The sequence below is a fragment of the Jaculus jaculus genome, chromosome 4 (genome assembly GCF_020740685.1).
Source record: "Jaculus jaculus isolate mJacJac1 chromosome 4, mJacJac1.mat.Y.cur, whole genome shotgun sequence".
Lineage (NCBI taxonomy): Eukaryota > Metazoa > Chordata > Mammalia > Rodentia > Dipodidae > Jaculus > Jaculus jaculus.
Window position 1 is genome coordinate 19,235,075 of NC_059105.1, and position 19,135 is coordinate 19,254,209.

The window sequence follows — 19,135 nt, forward strand, 5'->3', positions numbered from 1 at the left end:
AGTTCCACACCACACAGACCTGTTTACTTTGATGAGGACTTCTTGTAATACTGTCTGTCCCAGCCTGTTTGTAAAAGCTCTCTTGGCTTTACAGGGCCAGATCCGGGTGGCTGTTTTGTCAGAAATCTCTTCCCTGCATGTAGGCGAGCCCGTCTCCCTCTCAGGCTGCCGCTGGGGTCTCTAGGCGGCATCTGCAGGCAGCTCTTGACTTCCCAATACGACTGGTGCCTTCTGCCTCTGTCCTTGTGTGGGTCTTCCCACTGTGTGTCCACACACAGCCTCTTGGAAGAGAGCAGAGCATCATGGAGCAGGTGGGGAAGAGTGTCACCCACATCAGGTTTTGGGACTTAAAAATATATTTTTTTAGTCAGGCATGGTGGTGCATGCCTTTTATCCCACACTGGAGAGGCAGAGAGGTAGGAGGATTGCCAAGAGTTCAAGGCCAGCCTGAGACTACATAGTGAATTCCAGGTCAGCCTGAGCTAGTGAGACCTTACCTTGAAAATCCAGCCCCCCCAAAAAAATTATTTTCAAGTGGAGAGATATAGAAGAGAGAGAGAGAGAGAATGGGCACACCAGGACCTTCAGCCACTGCAAACTAGATGCATGAGCCTTTTTGTTCATCTGACTTTATGTGGGTGCTGGAGAATTGAACCCTCTGGTCAGTAGGTTTCATAAGCAAGAGGCTTAACTGCTAATCCATCCCTCCAGCCCAGAAGTTGCTTTTAAAAATTGTGCTTGAAGCCAGGCTTGGTGGAGCACGCCTTTTTTTTTTTTTAATATTTTTTTTGTTCATTATTTATTTATTTATTTGAGAGTGACAGACACAGGGAGAAAGACAGAGGGAGAGAGAGAGGATGGGCGTGCCAGGGCTTCCAGCCACTGCAAATGAACTCCAGACGCGTGCGCCCCCTTGTGCATCTGGCTAATGTGGGACCTGGGGAACTGAGCCTCGAATCGGGGTCCTTAGGCTTCACAGGCAAGTGCTTAACCGCTAAGCCATCTCTCCAGCCCTTTTTTTGTTTTTCAAGGTAGGGTCTCACTCTGGCTCAGGCTGACCTAGAATTCCCTAAGTAGTCTCAGGGTGGCCTTGAACTCACAGCGATCCTCCTACCTCTGCCTCCCGAGTGCTAGGATTAAAGATGTGCGTCTCTTTTATTTTGATGTCATCATCTTTTCCTCCTATTATGATGGTCTTGTGTAGGTAGTGTCAGGCACTGAGAGGCCATGGATATCCAGGTCATTTTGTGTCTGGAGGAGGGCTTTGTAATGAGCCCTACCCTTCCTTTGGCTCTTACATTCTTTCTGTCACCTCTTCTGCAATGGACTCTGAGCCTTGGAAGGTGTGATAGTGATATTGTAGTGCTGAGCACTCTGTCACTTCTTCCCAGCACCATGATGCCTTCTGAATCATCCCAAGGCCACTGCCATGTGCAAAGAGAAGCTTCTCTAACCAAAAGTGAGAGTAGCATTAGTATATAGATGTGAACATTAAGAGAAGTGCTTACTGGGCAGTTTACACCTTGCATTCTTGCTTGCTATATATTTCCTTCCTGTACATCACAAGAGTTTGCTAAGCTCTTTCTTTTGGGCCTAGATTCTACCCATACACCTGTGACCCAGCACCTCTCTTGGATGGCTCAGGAATAGTCTGTTCACCTCATTGTCCTGTTGTCTTGTGTGTCTCCCACAAGGGCCTTGCTCACCTGGGCAGGGACATCAGGTTGGCTATGGCCCCCTGGTGGACCAGCCTGACAATTGTGTTTCAAAAGCAAATGAGCTGGGCATGGTGGTGCACGCCTTTAATCCCAGCAGAGGTAGGAGGATCGCTGTGAGTTCGAGGCCACCCTGAGACTACATAGTGAATTCCAGGTCAGCCTGGGGCTAGAGTGAGACCCTGCGGGGGGCGGGAGGCTATGAGCACACACCCAGCAGTTCTACTTTTGTACCCACACAAACTGAAGCACAGATCCACAGGAACACTGCGCCCCAGTGTTCAAAGTAACAGCCAGAAAAGGGAGCAACTCTCATGTCTACAACATGATGAATGTATAAACAAGATACATATGGTATCCATGAATGGTAGATAAAGCAGAAAGTGCCCAGAAGAGGCAGATCCATAGAGGCAGGAAAACTAATAGTTTAATGGTTGCTAGGAGACAGGGGTGGGGGAAATGGGGAGTCGCTACTGTGGATTTCTTCCTAGGGTGACGAAAATCTCCTAGAGTTAGATATTAATGCCACCTTATGAATATGTTGTGACACTAGGTCGCAGGGGAAACACCTCACCAGGCATGGTGGGGCAAGCCTTTGATCCCAGGCCAGCTTGGGACGACAGAACAAGTTCCAGGTCAGCCTGGGCTACAGTGAGACCCTACCTTAAAAACAAACAAATACCCCACAATGGACATAACTAGATCTTTTTTTTTTTTTTTTTTTTCCAAGGTAGGGTTTCACTCTAGCCCAGGCTGACCTGGAATTAAACTATGTACTCTCAGGGTGGACTCGAACTCTCAGCAATTCTCCTACCTCTGCCTCCCGAGTGCTGGGATTAAAGGTGTGCACCACCATGCCTGGCCTGAAATAACTCGATTTTATTAACCTCCATGGTTGTAAACAATATGCCATGGTAATGCCCTCCCCCTACTTTCCCCTTTGAAACTGCATTCTCCACCATATCCCCTCCCCCTCTCAATAGGCTTTATCATTTCTTAAGTAAAAGAATGTAGACAGATGAGGTAGACCACTGAATAATTCTCAGTAAATCCATGGCAGTCGTTCTTTGCTTTGTGTGGGTACCCATGTGCCAGGATGCCCATGTGGAAGTCTGAGAACCATTTTGAGTGTGGGTTCACCTTCCACCTGGCTTGAGATGGGGTCTTGCTCACCACTGCATTTGCCAGGATAGCTGCCCCATGAACTGCCAGGCGATTCTCCTGTCTCCATGGCTTCTCTCTGCGGGGATTTTCCCTGGGATTGCAGATGCCAGTGCTGCAGGGTCAGGCTCTCACCAGGGCTCTTGGGATCTAAGCTCACTCACACTGTCCATCAAGTACTTGATCTACTGAGTCATCCCCAGCCTCCCCACTCTTTGTTTTTGGAGGGGGGGGGGCTTTACAAGGTAGGGTTTCATTTGCTCTAGCCCAGGCTGACCTGGAATTCACTATGTAGGCTCAGGGTGGCCTCGAACTCACAGCAGTCCTACCTCTGCCTCCTGAGTGCCGGGATCAAAGTTATTGCCACCCTTGCCAAGCTTAAAAGAGATTTTTAAATATTTTTTTTGAATTATTTATTTACTTATTTGCAAGCAGAGGGAGATAGAAAAGAAACACACAGAGAGAATGGGCATGCCAGGGCCTCCAGGCACTACAAATAGACTCCAGATGCATGTGCCACTTTATACATATGGCTTTACAAGAGTGCAGGGGAACTCAGGTTGTTAGGCTCCAAAGACAAGTGCCTTAACCACTGATCCATCTCTCCAGCCTGTAAAGAATATTTTTTAAAAGCCGGGCATGGTGGCGCATACCTTTAGTTCCAGCACTTGGGAGGCAGAGGTAGGAGGATTGCTGTGAGTTCAAGGCCACCCTGAGACTACATAATGAATTCCAGGTTGGCCTGGGCTAGAGCAAGACCCTACCTCAAAAGACCAAAAGAAAAAAAAAAAAAAGAATATTTTAAATATTTTATTTACTTATTTATTAGAATGAAAATGGGTGCACCAGGGCCTCCAGCCACTGCAAACAAACACATGCATCACCTTATGCGTCTGGCTTTGCATGGGTACTGGGGAATTGAACTTGGGTCCTTAGGCTTTGCAGGCAAGCGCCTTAACCACTAAGCCATCTCTCCAGCCCCTCCCCCCTTTTGATGTGGGTCTTGCTCTATAGTACAGGCTTGCCTCAAAGCTTCCGAGAACCCTCAGCCTCAGCTTCTTACCTGTCAGAACCACAGGCCCGGGCTACCACACCTGTGGACTTCCTTTTGATACCACAAGGGCGATTTGTAGACTTTGTTCACTTCCTAGAAACCTGAAGGCACCTTGCTCATAGGGGACACTTCTCTTCAGAGGTTATCAGAAAGCCGTGCACGGATGAGGCCTGTGTCCTCTGCAATGTAGCTCTTCTAGCAAGGAGGCTGTTCCCAGTGGGAGCAGAGAGCCTGAGGAAATGCCCAGCAGAAGAGGGTGGTGAAGGCTGGGCACCAGGAAGACAGACAATGGGTGCTGTTGGAGGGCAGGAAGGCCACAGAGGAGAGCGGGGACGGGCTCCTGCATGACTCAGCCACTGTGGCTGGAACAGACCGTGGTGGGTTTCCAGGGCCTTCTCCAGCACCATGGTGTGGGCCTTAAATGCCACCACCCACGGCTCAGATTTCCAGGTGCCCACGGGCTACATTTCTTGCGGGGCAAGGATGCTTCCTCACAGCGGTCTTTGTTATTGGGGTGGCAGCGGGAGGGCAGATGAATAGTGAACAGGGTTGATTTAATTTACTCTAAAAGTAAAGTGGTACAGCTGGGAAATGGCTGAACAGTTAAGGCGTTTGTTTGCCTGCGAAGCCTCAGGACACCCGGTTCGATTCCCTAGGACCCACATAAACCAGCTGCACAAGGGGGCGCACGCATCTGGAGTTTGTTTGCAGTGGCTGGAAGCCCTCACACACCCATTCTTTCTTTCTCTCTATCTACCTCTTCCTCTCTCTCTCTCAAATAAATAAATGAAATTTTAGGGCTGGAGAGATGGCTTAGCGGTTAAGCGCTTGCCTGTGAAGCCTAAGGACCCCGGTTCGAGGCTCGGTTCCCCAGGTCCCACGTTAGCCAGATGCACAAGGGGGTGCACGCGTCTGGAGTTCGTTTGCAGTGGCTGGAAGCCCTGGCGCGCCCATTCTCTCTCTCCCCCTCTATCTGTCTTTCTCTCTCTGTGTCTGTCGCTCTCAAATAAATAAATAAAAAAAAATTAAAAAAAATAAATAAATGAAATATTTAAAAATAAATGTGGCAGGGCTGGGGAGATAGATGGCTGAGTGGGTAAAATGCTTGATGCATAAGCGTGAGGACCTGAGGGGATCCTGCCACCCACATAGGAGCCAGGCATGTCAGTTCATACCTGTAATCTCAGCGCTGGGAAAGCAGGGACAGGAGGACAGTCCCTGGGGCTCACTGGCTAGATCGTCTAGCTGAACTGGTGAGTTCTAGGTTCAGTGTGAAGCCCTGTCTCAAAGAATAAGGTAGGCTGGGGAAATGGCTCAGGGATTGAAGACATGGACTTATAAAGCCTAATGGCCAGGGTTCGATTCCCCAGTATCCCCACAAAGTGGAAATGGTGCATGTGTCTGGAGTTCATGTATAGTGCCAGGAGGCCCTGGTGTGCCTATAATGTCTCTCTGTAATCAAATAAATTAAAATATAATAGGCTGGATGTGGTGGCACATGCCTTTAATCCCAGCACTCGGGAGGCAGAGGTAGGAGAATCACCATGAGTTCGAGGCCACCTTGAGACTACATAGTGAATTCCAGGTCAGCCTGAGCTAGACTGAGACCCTACCTCGAAACAAACAAATAATAATAATAATAATAATAATAAGCCCAGCGTGGTGGCGCATGTCTTTAAATCCCAGCAGTTGAGAGGCAGAGTTGGAGCATCGCTATGAGCTTGAGGCTAGCCTGGGACTACAGAGTGATTTCCAGGTCAGCCTGGGCTAGAGTGACACCTTGCCTCAGTGAAAAAGACAAAAGGATAAATATACATAATTAAAATGACCATTTTGCTCCGAGTTGCAACAAATACCTGTAATCACAGCACTGGAGAGGCGGAGGCAGGAAAATCAGGAGTTCAAGGCATATTTGAGGCCAGCCTAGGCTACAGAGTGAGAGTCTGGCTCAAAACAAAAACAAAGACAATGACAGTAACTACATTACTGCTCCAGAAACTTCACCATCCACCTCCTAAACTTCCTCCTCATCCCAGGTTGAACCTTCACCCACAGCCCCACCTCTAGCAAACACCCGTTACTACTTACTGAACTTGCTAATTACGTAACAAGGTCTGGTTGAATTTAACTACCCTAGTGTGGGGGGTGGGGGAAGTCATACAGTGCATATCTGGTTTTGGTAATATTTTATTTATTTGACAGAGAGAGAGAGAGAGAGAGAAAGAGAATGGGCACGCCAGGGCCTCCAGCCGCTGCAATCAACTCCAGACGCTTGCGCCCCCTTGTGCATCTGGCTGTCCTGGGGAATCAAACCTGGGTCCTTTGGCTTTGCAGGCAAATGCCTTAACCGCTCAGCCATCTCTCCAGCCCCAGTATGTGTCCTTTTGTGACCAGTTTATCTCACTTAGCATGGCACACTTAAGGGTCATCTATGTTAGCACATGAAAATCATTGCTGAAGGGTGTTCTATTGCATAACCACGTCTTCCTCCATTATATATGGCTGTGCCCCGTTTTGCTTATCAGTCATCTGTCAGCTTGTGGCTGTGGATACCCAATTTTTCCTCTGTGTGTGTGTGTGTGTGTGTGTGTGTGTGTGTGTGTGTGTGTGTGTATTGCTAGGACTAGAACTGGGGGCCTCCTGCCTTCTAGGCATACACCCTCCCACTGAGCTGCATCCTGAACCCCTTATTAGTTCTTTGAAACAAGATGCTTAGACCTGAGCAACAGGGGCTTCTCTGGGTAGCAGGAAATAAGAACTTGGTTGGAGGGGCATCCATGGGAAACACTGGAGGCCATGAGTATGGAGAAGGGGACAGGCCAGGGGGTGGCCAGGCAGAGGCCCAGCAAAGATGCTTGAAGATGGGTGATCCAGGGAGGAGGGGACAAGGTGGGTTTGTTTCCAGGCAGGGGGCTGCATCTGAAGCGACAGCTGTCAAAGGTGCTGGCACTGTGGAAGGATAGTCACCCACACAGATCTCACTTACCACTAAGACCTGGAGATAAGACGAAGGACTCGGAGGCAGGCAGAAGCACACAGCCCGAGGAGGGAGCCAGACCCACTTCACAGCCCAGTGCTGGCTGGGAAGCAGCTTCCAGAGACTGGACAAGCAGGAGGGGGGAAAGGAGGCTGCTGGAAATGGGTAGTGGCAGAAACTCTGGATGGTGACCATGAGGAGGGACCATCCCCGTGAATGTCACATACAATGGTTGCCAGGGGCATGCCCCATTAGGTTGCCAGCGTCTGTAGGTGCTGGGTCCATGCTGGACAACTAAAACTAGGGGAAATAAGAGACCCCACAGCTTGCTTTTCCTCACAAAGAAACGTATGGCCTTGCTCAGGAGACAGAAGACACGAAAACCAGCATAGCACATAGCACAGCAGGTCCACTTTGAGTGCAAAGCCCAAAGGCAAACATTGCTCTCAATGCGGGGCCCCTTCGGATGAGATGGCCTCCTTGGGCCTTGCAAAGCAGGAGGTATTTGACTCAGTTGTCAATAGCTGAGACCAAAGGGCATAAACATCAAGGAGACTGACACGTCTATTCTTTTTTAGTTTTTTAAACGTATTTGCTAAAGAGAGAGAGAAAGACAGTGAATGGGCGCACCAGGGCCTCCAGCCGCTGCAAACAAACTCCAGGTGCATGCGCCACCGTGCATCTGGCTTACGTGGGTCCTGGAGAATTGAACCAGGATCCTTTGGCTTTGCAGGCAAACGCCTTTACCGCTAAGTCATCTCTCCAGCCCAAGTCTGTCCTTTTGCCTGACCTTGTCTTCCTTTGTCCTCCCAGGTATGACGCAGGACGGGACGGCTTCATTGACCTGATGGAGCTGAAGCTGATGATGGAGAAGCTGGGGGCCCCCCAGACCCACCTGGGTCTGAAGAGTATGATCAAGGAAGTGGACGAGGACTTTGATGGCAAGCTGAGCTTCCGGGAGGTACCGTGGCCTGCTGAGCTCGAGAAGCCCCTTAGTCTGTAGCCCCTGGGTTCAAATAGGTTTGCCTCAGATACTTAGCTCACAATTCTGCTTTTAAACATACCTTTCGTCAGCTGAGAGTGGTGGCTCATGCCTATAATTTCAGCACTCAGAAGGTAGAGGAGGGTCAGGAATTCCAGTCAGCCTCAGCAACGTAGTGAGTTCCCGGCCATCCTGGCCTACATGAGACCGTTTTGTTAAAAAAAATAATAATATTAATAGGGCCGGGCATGGTGGCACATGCCTTTAATCCCAGCACTCTGGAGGCAGAAGTAGGAGGATCACCATGAGTTTGAGGTCACTCTAAGACTACATAGTGAATTCCAGGTCAGCCTGGGCTAGAGTAAGACCCTGCCTCAAAGAAACAAAAATAAAGAAAGAAATAAAATAATAATAACTAAGTAAATAAAAATCTGGGGCTAGAGACTTGACTCAGCTGTTAAAGAAACTTGTTTGCAAAGCCTGATGGCCTCTGTTCGATCCCCCAGTACCATGTAAAGCCAGATGCACAAAGTGGTGTGTGTGTCTGCAGTGGTAGGAGGCCCTAGTGCACCCATTGTCTCTCTCTCTCTCTTTCTCTCTTTATCTATCTGCCTCTTTTTTTTTCAAGGCAGGGTATGTAGTCTCAGGGTGGCCTCAAACTCACAGCAATCCCCCTACCTATGCCTCCCAAGTGCTAGTATTAAAGGCGTATGGCACCACAATGGGCTTATCTGCCTCTTTCTCTTTGTCTCTCAAATTTAAAAAAAAAATACATGATAGAAGCTTACAACTATAATCCCAGATGTCAAGAGGCTGAGGTAGGAGGATTAATGTGAAGTGAAGGCTATTTTGGGCTACAAAGCAAGTTCCAGGTCAACCTGAGTTAGAGTAAGACCCTACCTTGGAAAAACCAAAAATAAAAAATAAAGGCTGGAGAAATGGCTTAGCTATTAAGGTGCTTGCTTGCAAAGCCTAAGGACCCAAGTTCAATTCCCTAAGACCCACATAAACCAGATGCACATGGTGGCACATGCATCTGTAGTTCATTTGTATTGGCTGGAGACCCTGTTGCACCCATTCTCTCTCTCTCTCTCTTTCCCTCCCTCTCTCTCTCTGTAATAAATAGAAAATAGAGTTAAAAGCACTTGCTTTCAAAGCCTGTCTGCCCGGGTCCAGTTCTCCAGCACTCACGTTAAGCTGGATGAGGCCTGCCCGTCTGATGTTCATTTGTAGTCTGGCTGTTCATTTGCAGAGGCAAGAGATCCTGTCTCAAAAAGAAGGTGGAGAGCTGGAGAGATGGCTTAGCAGTTAAGCGCTTGCCTGTGAAGCCTAAGGACCCCGGTTCGAGGCTCGGTTCCCCAGGCCCCACGTTAAGCAGATGCACAAGGGGGCGCACGCGTCTGGAGTTCGTTTGCAGAGGCTGGAAGCCCTGGCGCGCCCATTCTCTCTCTCTCCCTCTATCTGTCTTTCTCTCTGTGTCTGTCGCTCTCAAATAAATAAATAAAATTAAAAAAAAAAAAAGGTGGAGGGCTGGAGAGATGGCTTAGCGGTTAAGCGCTTGCCTGTGAAGCCTAAGGACCCTGGTTCGAGGCTCAATTCCCCAGGACCCACGTTAGCCAGATGCACAAGGGGGCGCACGCATCTAGAGTTTGTTTGTAGTGGCTGGAGGCCCTGGCGCTCCCATTCTCTCTGTCTCTCTCTCTCTCTCTCTATCCGCCTCTTTCTCTGTCTGTCGCTTTCAAATAAATAAATAAAAATAAACCAAAAAATTAAAAAAAAAAAAAGAAGGTGGAAAACAGACACCTTAAAGTTGTCCTCTGATCTCTGCAAGCAAACCGTGGCACACCCCCAGCCCCGTGCTCACACACACACTCACACAAATAAAACAACAACAAAACCCACATGGACTAGCACCTCCAGCACTGGGGAAAAATAAGTCTCTGTTGCGTAGGGCCTGCAATCTGGCGCATTTTGTTAGAACAGCCCAAGAGGACAACCAGCGAGACCCTGGTAGTCCTGGGTGGCTGGTTTCTCAGCTGCTTGGTCACGGTTGGTTAAATCACGAATGGCCCCCTGGCCTCTCTAGCCCAGCCACCTTTCCTCTCCCGGGATGTTGCTGTTGGGTGATCACGGGACACGCACTGCAGAGGGCTGCTGCTGGGAGAATCTCCACGGGGGTGGCTGGTTTCTGCCATGTGTCTCTTCTGAGAGTTTCCCCTCAATTCCTGGCCTCTTCCAGGCCATCGCTCTTGCCTCTGTTTATTTTATTTTATCATTTTATTTCATTTCGTTTGAGAGAGATAAAAAGAAGCAGAGAGAGAGAGAGAAGGGAAAGAGGGGGAGAATGGGCACACTAGGGCCTTCAGCCACTGCAAACGAACTCCAGATGCATTTGCCACCTAGTGCAACTGGCTTATGTGGGTCCTGGGAAATCGAACCTGGGTCCTTTGGCTTAGCAAGCAAGCACCTTAACCACTAAGCCATCTCTGCAGCCCTATTTTATTTATTTTTAAAATATTTATTTATATGTACTTATTTATTATTTGACAGAGAAAGACAGAGAGAGAGAGAATGAATGAGTGTGCCAGGGCTCCAGCCACTGCAAACAAACTCCAGATGCATCTGTCTTATGTGGGTCCTGGGGAATCGAACCTGGGTCCTTTGGCTTTGCAGGCAAATGCCTTAACCCCTAAGCCATCCCTCCAGCCCTATTTTATTTTATTTTATTTTATTTTATTTTATTTTATTTTATTTTATTTTTTATTGAGTAGGACAAGGTTTTATTATGAAGCCCAGACTGACTTGGAACTCCTGTCTCAGCCTCCTAAGGGCTAATTATAGAATTGTACCACCATGTCTTGCTATCCTTGAGGTTTTCTTGTTTATTTGGTTTTTTTTTGGGGGGGGGGAGGTTTTCAAAGGTTAGGGTTTCACTGTAGCCCATACTGACCTGGTACTACCTCTGTAGTCCCAGGCTGGCCTCCAACCCATGGTGATCATCCTACCTTTGCCTCTTGAGTGCTGGGATTAAAGGTATGTGCCACTATGTCTGGCTGGTTACTTTTTTTTTTTTTTGAGACTGGAATTTATTTTGTAGCCCAGGTTAGCCTCTGACCTTACTATGTAGCCCAGGCTAGTCTTAAGCTTGCAGTGAACCTCCTGCCTCAGCCTCCTGGGTGCTGGGATTATAGGGATGTACTACCAGGACCTACTTACCCTTGGGCTATTTTTATTTGTTTTTGTTTTGTGTTTGTTTTTTGAGACTGGATCTCATATAGCCCAGACTTTCTCAAACGTGCTCTGTAGTTGAGTTTGAGTTTGAACTCCACTTCTCAGAGTGCTGGGATTATGTCTGTGGTGGGTTCAATTAGATGTCCCCCCATAAACTCATGTGTTCTGAGCGCTTGCTCCCCAGCTGGTGGCAGTTTGGGAAATAGAGCCTTGTTGGAGTAGGTGTGTTGTTGGGGGCAGACTTAGGGGTGTTATAACCAGCTCCCCCTTTCCAGAGCTCAGCTCACTCTCCTGCTGCTATTTCCCCCTGTTGTAGAAGAGGCGATGTCCAGCCTCTGCTCATGCCTGGCTGTCCCCTGCCATCACGAAGCTTCCCCTCGAGACTATAAGGCAAAGTAAACAGCTTTCTTCCCATCAGTTGCTCTCTCCCAGCAAGAAGGGAACTGCAATTGACCCAGCCTTTTGATATATCGAGACTTCCCTTGGCCTAATCCAACAATTTTATTTCTGTCACTTATAACCTAAGAACACCAACACAACGGAAGTGTTTGCACCACCGGCCACAGGCACAGAGTTCGAAGCTCCCTGGCTCTGCGTCGCCTCCTGGTTGACAGAGCTTCGTTTGTTCTCTCCGCCTCTTTGTTTCCCACCTCTCCTGCCCTTCCCCCTGCCTCACAGTCACAGCTAGGACATTTTCCAATCCTTCCACAACATGCCAGCCTTTGTGGACTATAAATAGGCAGACAAGCCAGCCTGGCAGTGGGTCTTGTCATTCAGGACAGTGATGAGGTGAGTGGGAAGGCCTGGCACACCCTTTGGGTGGCTGTGGAGCTCGGGGTGAGCCCGGGTTTCTTCTTTGCTGCCGAAGCTCATCCATTGATGTGGCAGAGTGAGTGCTCCGCAGCTGTGTCTGTCCTGGACCCCAGGGCTCAGAGGGAACAGCTCTGGGGAAGAGATGCGAAGTATTATTTAAATGTTTTATTTTTATTTATTTATTTCTTTGAGAGAAAGAAAGAGGGAAAGGGAGAGAGAGAGAGAATAGGCACACCAGGGCCTCCAGCTGCTGCAAACAAACTCCAGATACATGCGCCACCTTGTGCATCTGGCTTACTTGGGGACTGGGGAATTGAACCTGGGTCCTTAGACTTTGTAGGCAAGCGCCTAAACTGCTAGGCCATCTCTCCAGCCCGTGAGGCATTCATTAATGTCTCCGGTTCACAAAGCCCTTCTGTGAACACGAACACTGTCACCTCCACTTTAGTGGTGAGGATTGTGAAGATGGATACTCCCTGAGGTCACCTGGATGGGTGGTGAGCTGGGGTGAGGCTCTGTCTTTCAGAGCAGGGACCCTGAGAAGGGCTGGTATGAAGAGCCGTTTGGTCCTTGTGGAGCGAGGAGGCTAGTGAGCCCTGTGTAAATGAAGTGCTTTAAAGATGGCTAGGTAGGGCTGGAGAGATGGCTTAAGCACTTGCCTATGAAGCCTGAGGACCCTGGTTTGAGGCTCGATTCCCCAGGTCCCACGTTAGCCAGATGCGCAAGAGGGCGCACACGTCTGGAGTTCGTTTGCAGTAGCTGGAAGCCCTGGTGTGTCCATTCTCTCTCTCTCTCTTTGTCTGTCTCTCTCAAATAAATAAATAAAAATAAACAAAAAATTATTATTAAAAAAAAAAAAGATGGCTAGGTAGCTGGGCATGGTGGCGCATACCTTTAACCCCAGCACTGGGGAGGCAGAGGTAGGAGGATCACTGTGAGTTCGAGGCCACCCTGAGACTCCATAGTGAATTCCAGGTCAGCCTGGGCTATAGTGAGACTCTATTTCAAAAAATAAAATAAAATAAAATAAAATAAAATAAAATAAAATAAAATAAAATAAAATAAAATAAAATAAAATAAAATAAAATAAAATAAAATAAATAAAAAAAGATTGCTGTTGTTGTAACCAAATACCCGAATGGGGTCATATAGGCAGAAAAGATTGGTTTTGGCTTGTAGTCCTGGAAGGCCAAAGTCATGGCCTTGTGCCTTGTGGTGGGAAGCACAAAGGTAAGCGCGCAGGCGTGGATGAGACAACGCGGAGAGAGAAGAAGCACCGCCCCGCTTCCTCTCCCGCAGCCCCCGAGAAAGCCACTACTCCCCTTGAACGCTGGCCAAGGCCACCCGGGACACGCGATCTCCGAGGACAAGTGCCCCCTTCCTGCAGCCCCATGCTGCACCGGAGCCTTTGCTCTCCCGCCCCTTCCGCCAGGCAGCTCGGCCGGGCTGGCCTCACCCTCCGGGCCCCGATCTCAGATCCCGGAGCCGGAGCCGGTAGCCGGGCGCCTCCTCCAGCAGCCTGCTTTTCTCTTAAACCAGCTCGCTGGCTCCGCTAACCCGCTGCAAACCGAGCCTCTGCCGGCCTCTAGTGAGAGCGTTTGAAGCTGCAGGCGGGTGTGGACCTGGCGTTTCTGTTCCGCCTTGCCCATCTCACTTTATCCCTCCGTTGGTGAGGGCACTGCCCCATGGACTGAGGACGCGAATCGGGCTCATCAGCAAGGCGTTTGGGGAGTTCCAGCCTCGGGAGTTAAAAACACTGGAGTTGGCATTTGGAAAATCTGTGGCTTGGCTTTAGGTGATGCCCTTTTCCTTTGGGGATGACATTCTGTTCTCATTTTATTTTATTTTATTTTTTGGTTTTTCGAGGTAGGGTCTCTCACTCTAGCTCAGACTGACCTGGAATTCACTATGTAGTCTCACGGTGGCCTCGAACTCACAGCGATCCTCCTACTTCTGCCTCCCAGTGCTGGGATTAAAGGCATGCGTCACCACACCTGGCTTTTAAACTATTTTTAAAAGTTCTTTTTTTATTTATTAGACAGAGAGAAGAGAGAAAGAAAGAAAGAGAATATGGACATACCAGAGTCTCAGCCACTGCAGACAAACTCCAGACACATGTGCATCTGGCTTACATGGAATCTGGAGAATTGAACCTTAGGTTTTTCAGGCAAATGCCTTAACCACTAAGCCATCTTTCCAGCCCAGGAAGGGCATTCTTTAGGGAAGATAGTCAGAAACAAAATGTGGAAGCCACATTTTCCTATGGGTGGGTGTATTTTAGGTACTATTTGAAAATGGAGAAACCTTGTTCAATCCATCTCTCTTCTTCCCTCACATACTGACCTCCCCCCCCCCTTTTTTTTTTTGTTTTTTGTTTTTTTGAGGTAAGGTCTCACTCTAGCCCAGGCTGACCTGGAATTCACTCAGGGTGGCCTCAAACTCTGATCCTCCCACCTCTGCCTTCTGAGTGCAGGGATTAAAGGCATGGGCCACCACCCAGCTACTTCCTTCCTTTTTTGATCTCATGTAGTCCAATCTGACCTGGAACTCATTAAATAGCAGAGGATAACCTTGAACTTCTGATCTTCCTGTCCCTACCTCCTGAGTGTTGGGATTATAGACGTAGGCCACCCACACCCCATTTCTGTGGCGCTGGGGATCAAACCCCAGATGTCATACACACTAGGTAAATGAGTCACATTCTGAGCCCAGGTTATGGTCTTGCAAATAGAAAAAATAAAGTGGTAGAAATTATACAGTAGGTTTTTTTTTTAGTTTAACAGATAAATTCATAAATTTTGAGACAAGGTCTCACACTGTAGTCTATACTGGCCTTGAACTCAAGGCAATCCTGCCTCAGCTTCTCCTTTTTTTTTTTTTTTTCTCCAAGGTAGGGCCTCTCTCTAGCCTAGGCTGACCTGGAACTAATTTTGTAGTCCCAGGCTGGCTTAGCCTGTGTCAGCTACTGCTGCTTTTTGTTGTTGTTGTTGTTTATTATTCATTTATTTGAGAATGACAGACAGAGAAAGAGGAAGAGAGAGAGAGAGAGAGAGAGAATGGGAGCGCCAGGGCTTCCAGCCACTGCAAACGAACTCCAGACGCGTGCACCCCCTTGTGCATCTGGCTAAAGTGGGTCCTGGAGAATCCAGCCTCGAACCTGGGTCCTGAGGATTCACAGGCAAGTGCTTAACTATGAAGCCATCTCCCCAGCCGTGCTTCTGCTTCTTGAATTCCCTATATTCACTCTGTCGTCTCAGGGTGACCTTGAACTCACGACCATCCTCCTACCTCGGTCTCCTAAGTGCTAGTATTAAAGGTGTGCACCACCATGCCAGGCTTCAGCTCACAGTTTGAATCTGGAGAAAGAGGAAAGATTATGCAATAAACCTGGGGCTTACTAAGTAACTATTTAGAAGAAAATAAGCTTAATGATTTACCCCCATGATAGATCAGAATAAATTTCAGAGATTAAAGATTTACATGTTTTTTTTAAAGCCATAAAGGTAGTAGTAGACAAAACACAGCTCATTGTTTATGTAACCTCGGTGGCAGAGAAGGTTGCCATAAGCCAGACTGATGACAGAAAGGAGCAAGATTTGACAGTTTATATAAAACTTTTCAAAAGCAAAAAATTACCATAAACCGGTCGTGAGGACGCACGCCTTTAATCCCAGCACTCGGAAAGCAGAGGTAGGAGAATCCCTGTGAGTTTGAGGTCAACCTGAGACTATATAGTGAATCTGAGGTCAGCCTGGCTAGAGTGAGACCCTACCTTGAAAAAAAAAAAAAAAGAAATTATGATAGCACAGTTAAATGGCAAGTAACAAAGGTGAGGTATTTAAAATGTACAAGGCCCTGTGAGAAATCTCTCAGAAGACAGTAAGATAGGTAAGCCACAAATGTAAAAACAGCACATGAGAAAAATAAAGTGATAAAACACCAAAAAACATTAAAATTTTAGTTAAAAATAGTATGTTCAAAGCTGGGCTGCCACACATTTAATCCCAGCACTTGGGAGGCAGAGGTAGGAGGATCGCTGTGAGTTCGAGGCCACCCTGAGACTACAGAGTGAATTCCATGTCAGCCTGGGCTAGATCAAGTGCTTACCTTGAAAAACCAAAAACATAAAAAATAGTTAAAATCCTACACACTCATGTGCACATATACGCATGCACACACACATTTTTCAAATGTTTGGCAAGGATGTCATTGGCGCCTGGGCAAGGTGGCACACGCCTTTAATCCCAGCACTTGGGAGGCAGAGGTAGGAGGATCACAGTGAGTTCAAGGCCATCCTGAGACTACATAGTAAATTCCAGGTCAGCCTGGGCTAGAGTGAAACCCTACCTCAAGAGAAAAAAAAAAAAAAAAGAATGTCATTGGCCTTGGCCAGAGGGGTTATTGTGTGCCTTTTAGTGAGGTCTTGGGAATAGTTCTAACCTGTCCTTCTCCTTCCCACAGTTCCTGCTTATTTTCCACAAGGCTGCAGCCGGGGAGCTGCAGGAGGACAGCGGGCTGATGGCACTGGCCAAGCTCTCTGAGATCGATGTTGCCCTGGAGGGTGTCAAAGGTGCCAAGAACTTCTTTGAAGCCAAGGTAAAAGCTTGTTCTTCTCTGCACAGCCATGGCCTGCTCTTCACCCTGCCTATGTGCCAGGCACTCCCTCTGCAGGGACCGTCCCATTAACCCTCACAACAAGGCTGTATGTACGTCAACGGCAGGGCAATGAGAAAATGTCCATAGGCTATCTGAAACACTTAGACACAGCTAAATTTTCTGGGCTGGGGAGATGGTGCCATGGATAAAATGCTTATTGCTCAAGCCTCAGTACCTGAGCTTGAGCTCAGACCTCGGGTGTAAAGCTGGAAGCCATGGCTGGCTCCTGTAATCCCAGCACTCTGACTGAAGAATGGGAAGTAGAGGCAGGAGAGGATCCTGGAAGCTCTTGGCAAACACAACAACAACAACAACAACAAAATGCCAAGAGTAGCCGGGTGTGGTGACTTACGCCTTTAATCCCAGCACTTGGGAGGCTGAGGTAGGAGGATCGCCCTGAGTTCAAGACCACCCTGAGACTACAAGGTCAGCCTGAGCTACAGGGAGACCTTGCCTTGAAAAACCAAAAAAAAAAAAAGAGTAGAGCAAGGGCTGGAGTGATGACTTAGCGGGTAAGGTTTTTGTTCAACTCTCCAGATCCCATTTAAGTCAGATGCACAAAAGGTTAGGCAAGCGCAAGGTCACACATGCCCACTAGGTGGCACAAGCATACAGTTGCTGAGGCCCTGGAGCACCAATTCTTTGTATCTCTCTCTAAAAAAAGAAAAAAGCAGCTTAAAGAAAATAAAAAGAGTAGAGTGAGATGGAGGGAAATCTGGCCTCAAATGAAGTGGATTTACCAGCTCAGGTGAGGATGGACCCGAAAGTTGTCCGTTGAGCTCCGTATGCATGGTGTGACACATATGCTCTCACACTCATACATGCAAACACGTATACATGCATACTCACAAGCACATACACAAATGAATAACTAATTTTAAAAGTAGTAAAGGCCAGGTGTGGTGGTGCACACCTTTAATCCTAGCACTCGGGAGGCAGAGATAGGAGGAGTGCTGTGAGTTCGAGGCCACCCTGAGACTCCATAGTGAATTCCAGGTCAGCCTGGACTACAGTGAGCCCTTACTTCAAAAAATAAAAGAAAGTAGTAAAAATAATTCCTTTCTTCCTCTACCCTTAGTTGAGTTGCTTCAACAGTGTCCCTATCTTTGCATCTTTTTTTAGTTAGTTTTTTGTTTTTTCAAAGTAGGATTTCATTCTAGCCCAGGCTGACCTGGAATTCACTATATAGTCTCATGGTGGCTTCGAACTCATGGCTATCCTCCTACTTCTGCCTCCAAGTGCTGGAATTAAAGGTGTACACTACCACACCTGGTTCTGTCTTTGCATCTTAAACAAGTTGGGCTGAGAAGATGGCTCAGCAGTCAAACTCACTTGCTTGCAAAGCCTGATGGCCTGAGCTCAATTCCCTAGTATCAAAGTAAAGCCAGATGCACAAAGTGGTACGTGTATCTGGAGTTTGTGTGCAGTGTCACTAGGCCCTGGCATACTCATTCTCTCTCTCTCTCTCTCTCTCTCTCTCTCTCCTTGCACATAAATAAAAATATTTAAAAAGAAAAGGAAAGAGAAAGAAAATTAGCTGGGTGTGGTGGCACACACCTTTAATCCCAGCACACAGGAGGCAGAGATAGGAGGATGGCTTTCAGTTCAAGGCCATCCTGAGACTACATAGTGAATTCCAGGTCAGCCTGAGCTAAAGTGAGACCCTATCTCTGGGCGGGGGCTCTAAAGTTGGAAACGAGTGGGTAGAGGGACCAAGGGAGGGTGCCAGGGAAGCCTGCCCCAAATAGGTCTGCAGCCAGGACCACAGATGGGTTATGATGGTTAGTATGTTCCCAGGGGCACACATGTCCTTCACCTATGGCACTTAGCACAGTGCACCACAGCAGAGGGCTGTCCTGCCACCCTTGAGCCTCCCCATTGGCAGTGGCCTGGAGTTGGGAAGGCTCATCCTCCTGGGTACTCCCCCTCCTTCACAAGCTCGCCATCGTTGGACACGGAGGTGCCTCCCCGCAGCCTGCTGATGTCACCCTGCACTCGGCAGACTCACCTGTAGAAACACAGGCAGCAGAGCAGGGTTGAGGCAGGAAGGGTACATGCTCCGCACCAGACAGCCTGCCGCCTCCACTCACTGATGTCGCCGCGCTGTGCCTGTTTCGCCATCTGGACAACTGGGGTGACAGCAAGATGCAGTGAGCTCCCCTGTGTAGTGTGAACAAGTGCTTGGCTCACGGAGAACTCTCCACAACTGCTGCTTACTCAAGGCAGTTGCCAACCTCTGGGGGAGTTTGAACTTCCGGAAGCTTGCCAAAGAACAAAGTGTCCTTGGTGACATATGCTGGCCTGCTCAGAGCCTCAAGCAGGACACTGTTCTCACTCTGCTATTTTTCTGCTGCTCTGCCAACTTGGGCTGGCCGCTTGTTGCCCCTTGAACACCAGCTGCATGTCTAATCCTGAAAGGGGTTTGGCCTTTCCTTTCTGCCTTCACATTGGTTCGTTGACTCTTTCGCAGCAAAGCCAGGCCCTGTACGAAGCTATGAGGCACAGGGAGAAGGGGAAATGTGTTTGCCCTACCCAAGGGTAAAGAA

The 19,135-nt window shown here is 48.3% G+C and overlaps 1 protein-coding gene and 1 long non-coding RNA gene across 2 annotated transcripts in view; one reads left to right on the forward strand and one right to left on the reverse strand.

Annotated features, from left to right (window-relative positions):
• The window catches only part of Efhd1 (EF-hand domain family member D1), a 56,606-nt gene that overhangs the window by 26,474 nt on the left and 10,997 nt on the right, over positions 1 to 19,135 (forward strand). Inside the window, exons 2-3 of the mRNA XM_004662254.2 lie at positions 7,721 to 7,868; positions 16,395 to 16,529. Of these exons, the coding sequence (XP_004662311.2) occupies positions 7,721 to 7,868; positions 16,395 to 16,529 (283 nt within the window). The remainder of the gene's footprint in view (positions 1 to 7,720; positions 7,869 to 16,394; positions 16,530 to 19,135) is intronic.
• Positions 11,603 to 18,975, reverse strand: LOC123460118. Its single transcript, XR_006636794.1, has 2 exons — positions 18,598 to 18,975; positions 11,603 to 12,064 (listed from the first exon to the last, which is right to left on the reverse strand). It is a non-coding gene; the product is annotated as an uncharacterized LOC123460118 (long non-coding RNA).